Genomic DNA, 13,490 nt, shown 5'->3' with positions numbered 1-13,490 from the left:
AATATAAATAATAAATATTATTACATCATGATTATACATTATATATAAATAAAAACAATCTCTCACATGAAAATAAGATAGCAGAATTGAAGGTCCGAATTGACATAAATGAAACTTACCTACTGGACTTGATGGATAAATAAATAGATAATTTACATTCATCAAAGTTTATGAAAATTCATCGAATTTTGGCATTTTGTTAATTTGACGGAGAGAAATAGTATATGACGTTTCTTGGAAAACGAAGGCATCTGAAAAATGAAGGCATCTGAAGAAGATGCATAATGCATATATAAATTGATATGCGCATATATAAATATATATATTTGTATACTTGTTCCAGTATATAAATATATGTATATTATATATATATATATATATATATATATATATATATATATATATCTCGATTATATCAATGTTTTTTAGTATGTTAAAACTTTTAGTTAAACTTCTTGTCACAATCACAGATATGTCATGTACTATAAAATTGCACTTAAAAAAGAAAAGGATAGATTTTTAATTCAACAATAACAATGACTGTGCTAATCTGGAATGGGAAAAAAATTTCTCTCGACGAGAATTAATTCGTCGTCTATCTAGCTGACGCGCTTGTTCGACGGACGTGGTAGAAGTCAGAGTCAGACGTCAGATATGTTTCGATTTGATGTCGTGAGAACTTGATCCGCATCGCGACTCCGCAGTATAACATATAGGTATTTGTAAACGATAAGATTGAACTGATTGCTTGAAAATCGCGCGAAATGTCCTTAATCAGATCTTTATGGAGGTGTACATTCAGTCCACGGCTTTTCAAGATTTACGAGGTAACGTGGATCGGTCATCTGGTTGACGTAAGTGCTTCGTACAGTATGTACTTATTTTATATTCTCATTGTCAGTGGGAATTTGCTTAAGATGAGGTTATGCGTATGTAATTACAGAAATCCTACGAGCCGAGAAACTTGGAGCGATGGGGCGATCAAATTGTGATTTCCGTAAGTGTTTCACAAAATAATTCAGAAGATGTTATTGAAAGTTTGCTAAATAATTTTACTGCTACGTTGTACGAGTAAATCTTCTATGTGCAAACGTAATCTTCAAATTTCATCACAATATAATCATATTATATATCACTATATTACATTGTAAGAAGCTCATAAATTGTTTTTGCATTTTACAGTTTGCAGCAATATGGTCCATAAGTCTTTATGCTGTACCACTTATTGCCACGTTCATGTATCACCGTAGCTATTCCTTGACAGACAATGTTTTTTGTTTGAGTAAATTGGCAGCTGGTGCTGGTGCAATTCTCATTGCTTCGTTAGCTGCACGTGGTTATTCCAGAGTTAACAATCCAGTATATGTAAAATTTATACAAACTTTAAATGAGGCGAATTTACAATATAATGAAAGGATAAAACAAGAGCTTCATAAATATGACTTTGAATTTTGGGCATGGCCTGTGGATTTTGATATATCGGAATTAAAAGGGTTAGATACACATATTCTTTTAATAATAATTATATAGGATGTCCTAGACAATTCCAAATATTTATTTCAATATCAAATTCTTAATAAAACTTTTACATCAATTTCTATAAATTCTATAAACTTTTAATAGTTAATATTAAAAATATTTTTTAAGATTAAAAATTATAGGAGAGTAAAATCTACCTTAATTTTAATAATAACATTTCATTTATCTTTATTCTTTAAGAACTTGAAAAAACTTGGAAAATTGATGCTTGCATATTTTAATTAAAGAAGTTAATTAAAGATTAAGTTTACAAATATAAAAGATGTTTCAAATCAAAACTAAAAGATTTTAAGATAGTCTTATATATATATATATATGTAAATAAAATATCTATATTTGTTTTAGTGATGGAACAGATAAATTGACACTAGAAAAGATTGCAAAAGCTAGTGGACGTCCGAGACGTCAAAGTGGCAAAGATTTCTTATTTGCCATACCATGTAAATTACTTTCTTATGTAGTAGCACATACTTTTGCGATCAAATTGATTTATCCTGGCAGTGTATCTATTGTCAGCTGGGCACTTGGTAAAACATTTATTATTTTAATATTGTATTTATATATATATTTATTTATCTTTATTCTACTGAGATAATTTTGTATAACGTATATTAAAGGCTCTACATTAATAAAAGGAAGAATAGATTTGATAAAACAAGGTGGAGAAAGATTTAAGCTGATGACAGCTGATAAAAATCAAATTGATGCAATGTTCGTCGATCGACGCAACAAGTAATGTAAACAATAACTTTATCAATAGTTACTGAATTTTTACGAACCGTTTTCTAATGTATAGTTTTCGCAGAAATCCTAATGGCGATATATTAGTCATAACTTGTGAAGGAAACTGTGGTTTCTATGAAACAGGCATTATATCTACTCCTCTGAATAAGGGCTATTCGGTATTAGGTTGGAATCATCCGGGTTTTGGCAGCAGTACTGTAAGTAATATATGCAAAAAAATTAAACTTTACATATATTTTATACAATCCGAGGGGAAGAATTGCTATTGCTCTGTTATAAAAACTTAATATTATTGCAACAATTATTGTTAAAATTTTATCAAAATGTTGCAGTTATTGTCATTCACGTATAAGACAGTAAATGCAAAGTTATGAATGGAGTAATGGCAAGCCTTTTTCTTCGGGGCCGATTTGTATCTCGTATAACAGTAATAGTAAGTAATAACCACAAAGGGTGCACCATATCCAGACCAAGAGGAAAGTGCTGTCGATTGTATAATGCGTTTTGCAATCGAACGTCTAAAGTTTCCCGAGGAACGTATTATCCTATATGGATGGAGCATCGGAGGGTATACCGCTACCTGGACTGCTATGAACTACCCTTCCATTCAAAGCTTGGTAGTATTTTATGTAGTTCAATTGATTCCATACATACAATTCTATAAATTAATATGATTATATATTGTTGCAGGTACTGGATGCAACATTTGATGATATTCTTCCATTAGCTATTAAAACAATGTCACCGTCCTTAGAAGGCTTAGTCCGCAATATAATCAGAGATTATTTCAATTTAAATATAGCAGAACAATTGAATAGGTATATTCTACAATGATATTATTTTAAGTATTGACAGAGATATACAAAGTGTCCCAGACTTACCATATCACCTATTAATGATGGATTCCTGAGGTCATTTGGAAAATTCTAATATCAAAATATCGAGGCTATAAGTTTTCAAATGGTAAGGGTTTAAAATTGACCAATTAACATGATAAAACTTGGCGCACTCAGGCACGTCGCATATTGAAAGCGCCTTCACACTAAATTTAATTATCGACATTGAAATGATATCGATAAATTATGTATTTAATTTATTCTAAACTATTATAGCCTCGACATTTTGGTATTAAGATTTTCGTCTCTAAATGGAATCCACCATTAGCAGGTGATATGATAAGTCTGGGACACCCTGTGTGTGCGTGTATGTGTGTGTACATATATATATATATATATATATATATATATATAATTTGTATTTTTTTAAATTGATAGATATAACGGAACTGTATTATTAGTGAGAAGAACAGATGACGAAATTATTTGTATACCTAGTAACAGCTTAGCTGGAAATCGTGGTAATATGTTGCTGACGAAACTGCTTCTCAGACGTTATCCACATTTATTTTCTGAAACCTCCGAATCTGGAACTGTATTATCGAGATTCTTATCCATTGAAGCTTCTGACAGAGGTTAAAAAATTGAATAATGATGATGCTAATGGATCTTAACTAAAAAAAATATAGTTATTAAGTTGATTTTTACATTTATTACATTTATTACAGCATCGATACTGGAATCGTTAAGAGTTGACGAAAAGCGTTGCATAGAGCTGATAGCAGCTGATATACGAAAAAACGATGGGATAATAAGTTATCCGTCTACTCTAGGACAAGATTGTAATGTTAAAACAAAATCACAGTTGGTCCTTTTTCTTGTGTGTATTACACGAAGATAAATCTAAAATGAAAGAAAATAAGAATATTGTATTTTGAATCTATTATTTCATGGTTTCTAGGCAACAATGTACATGAAAGACCAATCGTCATCGCACTGCGTCCCATTGACTGTTGATCTCTTTCATCCAGGTTGGGATCCAGCATCTACAATCACTGTGAAGTAGGTTTCTCTGGATAGTCTCTAAAAGTTTCAAGAAATCCTTATTCGTACAATACGAAATTCTTATTAGTACAATACGAACGAGCAAAAGCGGTAACAATGTTCAATGCATTTCATTGCTAAGTTTTAATTAGCACTTGTACACAAGCATTATTTATTCCACATTAATTTATACTTAATCTTTGAGAAATTATTGAAAAAAATGTTATGTACTAGATGGCTCATTTTTTATTTACAGTAAAAACATTCTGACTGAATTAATGACTACTTGTATTTTTCAAATTAATTATACAAGTGGTACATCACCAAATACTGCTATTTGTATAAAAAATTATTTCTATTACAATATAAATATTAAAATTTATGTATTATTTTATTATTAAATTGAGAATTATAGAATTCTGAAATAAATACACAATGTAAGATATAATAAATGTATTTTTTATTTCAATCATAAATAATTATATAATTATTCATATTAATTATCTAATTTTTTTAAAGAAGTTAAACTTCTTATCATAACATAAAGATAATAAAAGTTATAAGTATATATATTTGTATTAAAAAAATTAATATTAAAAGTAAAAAAAAATTTGTTTTAAAATCACTAAAGATTATTTATCTATAGATTTTGTAGGTTTTCTATAATAGAGTTCTAGTTCGAATTGATTACACGAAATATTCTATATTTCAAATGATTTAAAATAAATAACTGTATATATCATGCCTAATAAAATAATTCCAGATAAATTTATGTAACTTGAATATTGTTCAGGACAGTTTTAAGATCAGCTTTAGCATTTTGAAACGGATCTACTACATTTGCACGACCAGGCTTCACTGGTCGCTCTAGAAATATTTTTAACACACTTCTTGTTTGTGCCAAAAAATAGTCCCTTTGGGTAATCTTTTCCAAAGCTTTGAAACATCCTTCCAAATTCCAATCAATTTTACCACTGCTTTTGTCTTCAGCCTAAAAGGTAATTGTAAATTATTATTTGCTTTATTTGTTCTCTCTAAATAAATAATTTCTCATTTTTTTGTCTTACTTTTATTAAGCCAAGATTTATTAGTAGAGCATTATTCAAATTCAAGATTTGATTATTCTCTAGTGCATAAGAAAATAGCTTTGCATACAAAGCATCCGATAAGAATTCTGCTTTTATTCTCACATTCATGTAGCCACTATCACATAATGCTGATATTTTCATGATTATCTGTAAAAGCTCTTCTATATATTTCTGCTCTGTAGTTACATTACTCTGATTTGCCAAGTTCTAAAATAAAGAATATAAAACTTGTTAGAAATATACTGGTATTTACACCTAAATATGGTATTGATATAATTAATACATACCATTGCATGGTCAGTAAAAACTTGCATATTATCATCTTGTAGTAGCAATAGTTTTTCACCCGTCGGTGATTTTAAAAATTCTGCTACTGTTACGACTGTGCTTTGTGCAACATTATCTTGCTTTTTCTTATTTTTGTCGCTTGTCTCATCCTCATTATTATCGCTTTCACATTCTTCTTCACTCGTTTTCTCTTCATCATCTTCATCACCATCGTTATCACCATCATCATCTTCCTCCTCTTCATCCTCAGTATAATCTTCATCTAAAGAATTTAACGCATCAATTCTTCCCAACTTTGTAAGAATTTGTCGAAGTTTTTCGCGTCCTTCCGTTCCAAAACAATTGCCATCTAACTGTAAATTTGTCAAAAGTGTTTTATCATGTGTGGCTTTAGCAATAGCAATCCCAGCGTCGACACGTAGTTCATTATTACTTAAATCTAGATATTTAAGAGATGTATGATTGCCGTGAATCTCTAACGTCTTTGCTAAAACTAAAGCTCCTTTAGTTTTTAATAAACAATCTCCAAGATTTAGATCCTCCAGATCTTGGAAAATTGGTAAAGCTTTAGCAAGTGCTGTAGCTCCTTTCAACCCGATTGTATTATCATTCAAATTTAATACTCGCAAATTAGGATTGGCGGATAATCCTTGTGCAATTGCCGCAATACCTATGTGGTATATGCCATTTTGTTGCATTACAACTTCCTCTAACGTCTTCAGTTTTTCAAATACGGATGCTAATGCTTGCGCACCCTCATTCTCTAAACGATTTCTACCAACAATGAAAACTTTCAAAGCAAGTGGTGCACCTATAATAAAATTTGTTTTGTTAATACTTGTAAGATATGTGATTATACATTTATATTCTGTAATATCTCACCTTCTTTGGCACTATTCTCGAGACATTTTTCCAATGCTTTAGCTAACATTTCTCCACCTGATATACCAAGACCATTATTGTTTAATCTCAATTCCTGAAGCGTATAGCATGGGCTTGATGTCAATAGATTTGCTAATCCCTGAATACCAATTGGACCAAAAGCATTGTCACTCAAATCGAGTTCAGTAAGCTGGCTATTGGCTACGCATAATGCTGCTCCTAAATATTCTAATGCTTTTGGAATTTCCGTTTTCAAACGACCAGTGAACATGTCCTTCCATAAAGCTTTTTTCAATGGAGTTCCCTTTTCTTTTAATGCTTCAGCTATAGCCTCTGCAGCTGGTGAACCCAACGTGTTCCCTTCTAAATCCAAATACTCCAAGCAAGGACATGCCTTTATCGCTTCTATCACTTCAAGAGCTGTAGTATAAAAAAAAATATAATAATAAACCGGTAAATTGGGCTAAAATTAACATTTGTAAGCAAGTAAAATTTTATAAAAATAATGATTGTACTTTATAAGCTAAAATTTTGTAAAAAAAATAAAATTTTTTTTTTCATAATTTTTATATAACCTCGTGCGCTTTGTGCATATGTGAAGAAAATGTCGGAAAGTATATGTATATAAAAAACAATTCTATTGCTTACCATTATCTGCGGTGTCCAATACGAGCGACTGACCGGCAAAGGAGACTCCAACCGACTTTCGGCTGACATCTTTCAGTTGCTCGCTAATTTCACCCAGACTAAACATATTGTTCGTATATATTGTGTGCGTCACTAAAATTTTGTTAATGATCCTTATTGATAATCCTTCGACGTATGCTATAATAGTAATAAGGTACTGATAGACTGACAGGTTTATTTTCTTATTGATATCACTTTCAAATCACCACATACATCGCACGTCTCCACAAGTAGTAAACAACGTAAATAATATGTATGTGCGCGGGAAACCTCTACCAACTTACGCCACATTGGAAAGAAAACATAGAGACCGAGAATTTTTCAACATTGGCAATCCTGAAACTGGAGTTTCACTAGGTGTGTTCAGAAAATCATACTACTGAAAGTTGAACAAAAATAGAACAAAGTTTTTAGCGTTTCTTCGAATACACTTGACATTTTTCACATATTTAAAAAAAATGTAAATTTGAATCAAAAGATCTTCAAAAATAATTGGTAATTATATTGAATTTTCAAATAGACATTTCAGTTTTATGTTAATAATTATATAGTTTAATGACTTTTTTAAAGATTCTAAATATTTTGCTATGTACAACTTTTAAAAGTTGAAAATTTTTTTAAATTTCTTTATTCATTTTAATATTTTATATAAATCAGTATTTTATAGAAAATACTACTTTTAATTATTTAAAATTGCTTTTATATACTCATATAACTATATTCTGATATCTGTGCCTGTTTATATATCATCGGAAGCTTCGGCGAGTTTATAATTCTTCTGACAATTTCTACCTACTTCTTCTTTTTCGTCAAACATTATTAAGACAGAGATAACAAGAATATGAGAGATAGATAATAATTTATATTAAGATATATATAAATTTCCAGTTTATTGGAATGAAATGATATATTGTAATAAAACATCATTTGCAATAATTAGTTTCACGCTTTTTACGAAATTTTTAAATCTTTCGTATGTTTATTTACAAAATCGGAAAAGTATGTAATTATATCCCCAGCAAAAGAAATAGAAATGCTAATTATAAGAACTACGATTAATTACAGAGAATTCACAACATTCGAGCGAATTATTTGAATTTCTTATTTAAAATGATATCCATGTATTTATTATTTATGTGTATGGGTAGAATGTGTTGAATAATATCAACGATGAACATATAGAATCAAATTCACATGGTCTTTTACAGATGCTAATAAAGGTATTTTATTACATTGAACGCTGCTTTTCATAATCTGTGTGTGGCCACAGTTCATTGGGTTTTTTCTTGTTTTTACTTTGATTATACTAATACATATCATAAATATTTTTTTCCATGATTTGATTTTTTTAGATCTAGATGGTAGTGTATGTTCAGAAATATTTCTCGTTATCTCTTTAAAATTTGCTCTTTCTATCTTTCAATTTAGACAAAAGTTATTGCAAAATCAGAATTTATACTAAACATGTATAGTTTCTCTCTCTCTATCCTGATCTCATTTTACTAAAATATGTCACCATATACTGACCATGACACATTCTATAAATTAAGGAAATAAAATCCAAAACATCTATTTATGTAGCAAGCATGTGCGTGTGTGTGAGAGAGATAGAGAGCGCAATAATAGTATTAGGCGATTTTTGGCGTGACTCTGGTATAGCAAAGTGTACCAAGCCATATCAGAACGTTTTTAGTAATTTGTAATATAAGCATGTCTAGATGTTTTGGTGTTCAACTGGCTGATATCAAGCTATACCAAACAATGAAAGCAGGAATCAACTTGAATAGAAAAGAACGTACGCTTTAGCATACTGATTGTGATATATAATACCAGAATAAGTTTGTTCAAAACTTACCAAAAGCAACCTTAGTACATGTATCAAATAATCGCCAAAAATCGCCTATTAGCAAAAATCAAACCTTTTAAGAGAATTTTAAGCAAATATGAGAAGACTATTTTTTGTCTCTTTATAGAGTGGCCATTTTATATGTATATCCTTCACAATATATAGTCAACATTTAATACAAAAATTACCTATTATATCTACAGTCTGTACGTAGATATAAATTTATACAGTAAATTAAACTATACTGTAGCGACATTCCAAATACGTCCGAATGTAAATAGTGAGTAATGTGAACTCTACTATATTAAAAATTACTTAAAAACTAAATCTTCTCTTAAATGTACATAAATAATCTTTTTATTGATTAATGCTATGTTTTTTTGCTGTGTCTCAAGCTAATTGTCCATTTTCATTTTCTCAAGCTTTCTTTTATGCATTCAAAGTATATTATTGAAATATTTAATTTTTACATTATACAAGCAATTAAACTTGTATAAAAACCTAAAGGTTTCAATATTTCTTCTGTATCATAAGTGATGAATAGAAAGTGACTCTTCACAATATTTTATGTGATGTGACTTTGATAGTGAAAAAGTGCCAAAGTTCATTATGCATGACAAAAGTAGAATGCTTAACCGAATACTCTTGACAGTTTTTTGCCATTTCCAAACATGTCTAAAGTGTATAGAGGTTAGAAGCCTTCCTGATATTGCTTTGAATCTAGTTTTGCTTGAATCATTTCCAGTTGTCGTTTTGCTTCACACTGAGGGAAATTTTGTAGATCATAATATTGAGGCGCTATCATGAGCAACCATTCGGCTGAAAAGAGATGAAAACTTAATAAAAAAAAGATTATCTTAACAAAGGTAAATAAATTGAGAAAAAATATAAATATGTACTCATTATAATAATTATATAAGAAAACTTACGTTTGATGTCTGTGACAGTTCTGATATAATTTTTAGTAGTAAGCACAAATTCATTATAAATAACCCACTCTGGTTTGTGATCCAGACAACTGCTTGGATGAAGCTGTACTACTTGATTATCCTTAATAGTCAGATAATGACCTGTTCTCTCTAAATGCGCTACCTATTTATATAATAAAAATAAAATATAAGGTGCCGAAACGGGTATGATAAAAAATTTTTAAATTGATACACAAGCTGATATTAAATTACCTGCATGAAGAACCCATTAACAAGAGCTTTCCTAATATTAATGTAATAATCCTTTGAATTGAAGTCGGTTGAAGTACGCTTTAATACAAATCTGTCCATTATTCTGCTCAATTGTTGTCTCACATTATCTCCACTTTTTAATGATCGATAATTGACATAATTATCGTAACACCATTGGACATCATCCATATCTGCAAATAAAAATAAGTGTATAGGGTAAAGTGGTATAGGTGGTATAAGTATTAAGATTATCTTATAAAATAATAATAAATACTTACGTTGTTTGAAAGAATGATATACATTAAGTAACGTCAAATGATCACCATCAATATGTGCAAATTTCATTTTTGCATCATCCGCAGCCTTCTTTGATTCATTTGGTCTCACAAAGCACTGTGGGACTAATACCATGTCAATCATCAATATATTACCATGTCATCTTACCACGATTTTGACTCTATTATACTTTATTCTTTTAAAATTCTCATATATTTTACATATAACTTTTATAGCAAACTTCTGATTAAGACTAATAATTTAAATAGATAAAAATATTAATATAGACCAAATATTATTAGACTTAAATAATTATACGATATTATCACGTAATTACGGCAAACCTCAGTACGTTACCTGAGAGCATAGCAGTAATACTGAGTATTTCATTGCTACAATTATGATTGCAAGAAGCTATAAGCATTTTTGCCAATTGGGGATCCAATGGAAATTCTGCCATCACTGCTCCAAGATCTGTCAAATTTCCATCATCATCCAGAGCTGCCAGATAATTCAAAAGTTCCAAAGCTCTCATGAGAGTTTCAGGTGCAGGTGGATCCATAAAATCAAAATGTACCTGTAAAGCACGTCCAATAAAATCAGTAATTTAAAACTATAAAATTACATTATTCTCAATCAAATCATCAATCATTATTTTAATAATACAATACGGTTAATAAACATACCAGATCATCAATACCAAGTTTCTTCAATTGCAATACAACACTGCCAAGATTAGAACGTAAAATTTCAGGGTAAGTATTATCCTGCATTTCATTTTTGTATGCCTTTTCTGTGTACAATCTGAAGCATTTTCCAGGTCTTGTTCTGCCAGCACGGCCGGCTCGTTGTTGTGCCGAAGCCTTACTAATAGGCGATACTAAAAGAGACTCGACACGAATTCTGGGATTGTACACCTATTTACAAAAAATATTTCAATATTAATAAATTTTACGATAGAATTAATTATAGAAGAATTCTAAATAAAAATCTAATAATCTAATTAATATGTTGTAGTTACTTTTTGCTTAGCAAAACCAGGATCTATCACGAAAACAACACCATCAATAGTCAACGATGTTTCTGCAATATTAGTCGAAACTACAACTTTGCGACCTATAGCACCGTTCGGTTTAGTGGGCGGAGCTGGTTCGAATATTCTTTGTTGAAGATTCGGTGGTAGCGTCGAATACAACGGTATACACTTTAATTCACCGACTTCGGGTCCCAAGTTATCCATTTCTCTTTTAATTCTCTTGCAAGCTTCTTCAATTTCCTCTTGACCAGTTAAAAATAATAGAAGATCTCCAGCAATTTCTTCACACATTTGGATTTGAATGACAGTTCTAATTGCAGCTTCCAGATAATCTCTTTCTGGCTCTGGGGTATAAAATATCTCAACTGGATGCGTTCTGCCAGGCACATTCATAAGTGGTGCATTATCGAAATATTGCTGAAACTTTCCAGCATCCAAAGTGGCACTCATAATCACAAGTTTTAAATCTGGTCTCTGTTTGATCACTTCTTTTAAAACACCCATAAGCAAGTCGGTAGCTAATGTTCTTTCATGCGCTTCATCGAGCAATATCACTTGGTATGCATCTAGCATGGGATCAGACATGCCTTCACGAAGTAACATACCATCAGTCATATATTTCAGCACAGTCCTTGGTGAACTACAATCTTCAAAACGGATACTGTATCCTACTTCTTGGCCTATTAATAAATTATATAAGTTTTAAATTATTATTGCACAGTATTGTTTCTGATATAATACTACACAATCTTCATAACAGATAAAATAAACTTAAAAGAAAAAATATCTCTATAAACTTTGAAAATACATATATTGTAAATATAAAAGAATCAATAGTAAAATATTTCTTAATTTTTAATATAATACACAATTATATACATATATACTTATATATATTCAGACATATACATACCTAAGGCAACATCCATTTCTTCTGAAACTCTTTGAGCTACACTCATAGCTGCTACTCTCCTTGGAGATGTACAGGCAACTCCTTTGTTTTGTCCAATACTCCTTGAATATTCTACACACCATTGTGGTATTTGTGTGGTTTTACCAGAACCAGTTTCTCCAACAAGAACAATACATTGATGCTGAGATAACAATCTCACAAAATCTGCACGATATTCAAATACAGGCAAAGTTATCCTTTTCTTGTACAGCTCATAGTATCTCGGCGTATATGGCAGCATAGTGTACGGATTGAATTGCACTTGGCTCTTTGTAGCCGTGGATGCTGCAGTCGTTGCATTGTTGGACGTTGAGCTGTCTCTGTAAAATGATTATTTCAACATTTTTTATTCTACATAAATGATAATTTGTATTTCCTAATAGACGCATACAGATCGATTGTAAACGCTTTGAAAAAAGATTTCCTGTACAAAATGGAGTAATTTTTAGATATTAAGATACATGTGCAAAATCAATGATGAATTAATGATGATGTGGAGGGGGGTACCAAATTTTTAATTACGCACTGATCGACAAAGTAATTATTCAAAGACGTCTTTCGTCTTTTACAACCGCAAAATTTCAAAGTGGACCACATTAAGAACCGTTGAGAACGAAGTGTGCGAGCCTTCCTTGTCGTTGAAAATAATGAGAGGAGCTCGCGATTTGTAATGTGTAGACAATATCTAAGCGTGCGACCGAAGCCGTATGGTACAGAAAAATTGACGTGCGCGATCGCGCGTGGTAAATTATCGCACAGCCCGATAATACCGCGAATATTGCACATGGCAAACGGGGACTGTCGATGATCCGTCATCAGGTCGCCCGAAATAAGGAAAAACACGCTGGTGCACTCACGTAGCTTTTCGCTTGACGTAAGGGTCCACAACCTCGATCCTACGCTTCGACATAGCGTCCTCGTCACTTCTAAGAACGGCCAAGCAAAAGTTAAAACTATTTACGAAAATTCAGACAAGGCGTCAGTCAAAATGGCAAGCAAGCGCCAGCAGCGGCCCCGAAGCTTCCTGTCTTTGTGGTAACGGTAGGTGACAGCAGATGGCTGTTGCGATCGACGTCGATTGGCGCGTTACA

The 13,490-nt window shown here is 31.2% G+C and overlaps 3 protein-coding genes across 4 annotated transcripts; 1 reads left to right on the top strand and 2 right to left on the bottom strand.

The window, feature by feature from the left end:
- The first annotated feature begins 481 nt into the window (after nucleotides 1-481).
- Nucleotides 482-4,511, top strand: LOC140676483 (phosphatidylserine lipase ABHD16A). 2 transcript variants are annotated; one of them, XM_072911588.1, is made up of 11 exons: nucleotides 482-854; nucleotides 944-997; nucleotides 1,183-1,493; nucleotides 1,885-2,066; nucleotides 2,157-2,271; nucleotides 2,345-2,480; nucleotides 2,736-2,900; nucleotides 2,974-3,101; nucleotides 3,558-3,754; nucleotides 3,848-3,999; nucleotides 4,081-4,511. In XM_072911588.1, the coding sequence occupies exons 1-11, from the start codon at nucleotides 765-767 to the stop codon at nucleotides 4,183-4,185; spliced, it is 1,635 nt and encodes a 544-aa protein (XP_072767689.1). In that variant the 5' UTR covers nucleotides 482-764; the 3' UTR covers nucleotides 4,186-4,511. The 2 variants fall into 2 exon arrangements, with proteins under 2 accessions (XP_072767689.1, XP_072767699.1); XM_072911598.1 differs by lacking the exon at nucleotides 482-854 and having other exon boundaries at nucleotides 967-1,092.
- A 271-nt stretch (nucleotides 4,512-4,782) lies between these two features.
- On the bottom strand, nucleotides 4,783-7,534 carry Rangap (Ran GTPase activating protein). The gene is made up of 5 exons (XM_072911578.1): nucleotides 7,070-7,534; nucleotides 6,422-6,841; nucleotides 5,539-6,350; nucleotides 5,231-5,458; nucleotides 4,783-5,154 (listed from the first exon to the last, which is right to left on the bottom strand). Exons 1-5 carry the CDS (start codon nucleotides 7,173-7,175, stop codon nucleotides 4,933-4,935), a joined length of 1,788 nt encoding a protein of 595 aa, XP_072767679.1. The 5' UTR covers nucleotides 7,176-7,534; the 3' UTR covers nucleotides 4,783-4,932.
- Nucleotides 7,535-8,345: 811 nt separating this feature from the next.
- On the bottom strand, nucleotides 8,346-13,440 carry LOC140665150 (putative pre-mRNA-splicing factor ATP-dependent RNA helicase PRP1). The gene is made up of 9 exons (XM_072890906.1): nucleotides 13,257-13,440; nucleotides 12,361-12,719; nucleotides 11,433-12,127; nucleotides 11,098-11,328; nucleotides 10,769-10,988; nucleotides 10,414-10,536; nucleotides 10,136-10,326; nucleotides 9,884-10,046; nucleotides 8,346-9,773 (listed from the first exon to the last, which is right to left on the bottom strand). Exons 1-9 carry the CDS (start codon nucleotides 13,307-13,309, stop codon nucleotides 9,646-9,648), a joined length of 2,163 nt encoding a protein of 720 aa, XP_072747007.1. The 5' UTR covers nucleotides 13,310-13,440; the 3' UTR covers nucleotides 8,346-9,645.
- Nucleotides 13,441-13,490: the final 50 nt, after the last annotated feature.

This window comes from Anoplolepis gracilipes, chromosome 1 (assembly GCF_047496725.1).
Source record: "Anoplolepis gracilipes chromosome 1, ASM4749672v1, whole genome shotgun sequence".
Classification (NCBI taxonomy): Eukaryota; Metazoa; Arthropoda; class Insecta; order Hymenoptera; family Formicidae; genus Anoplolepis; species Anoplolepis gracilipes.
The sequence above is the reverse complement of the archived record's forward strand: the minus strand, read 5'-3'. Positions and strand labels throughout refer to the sequence as shown.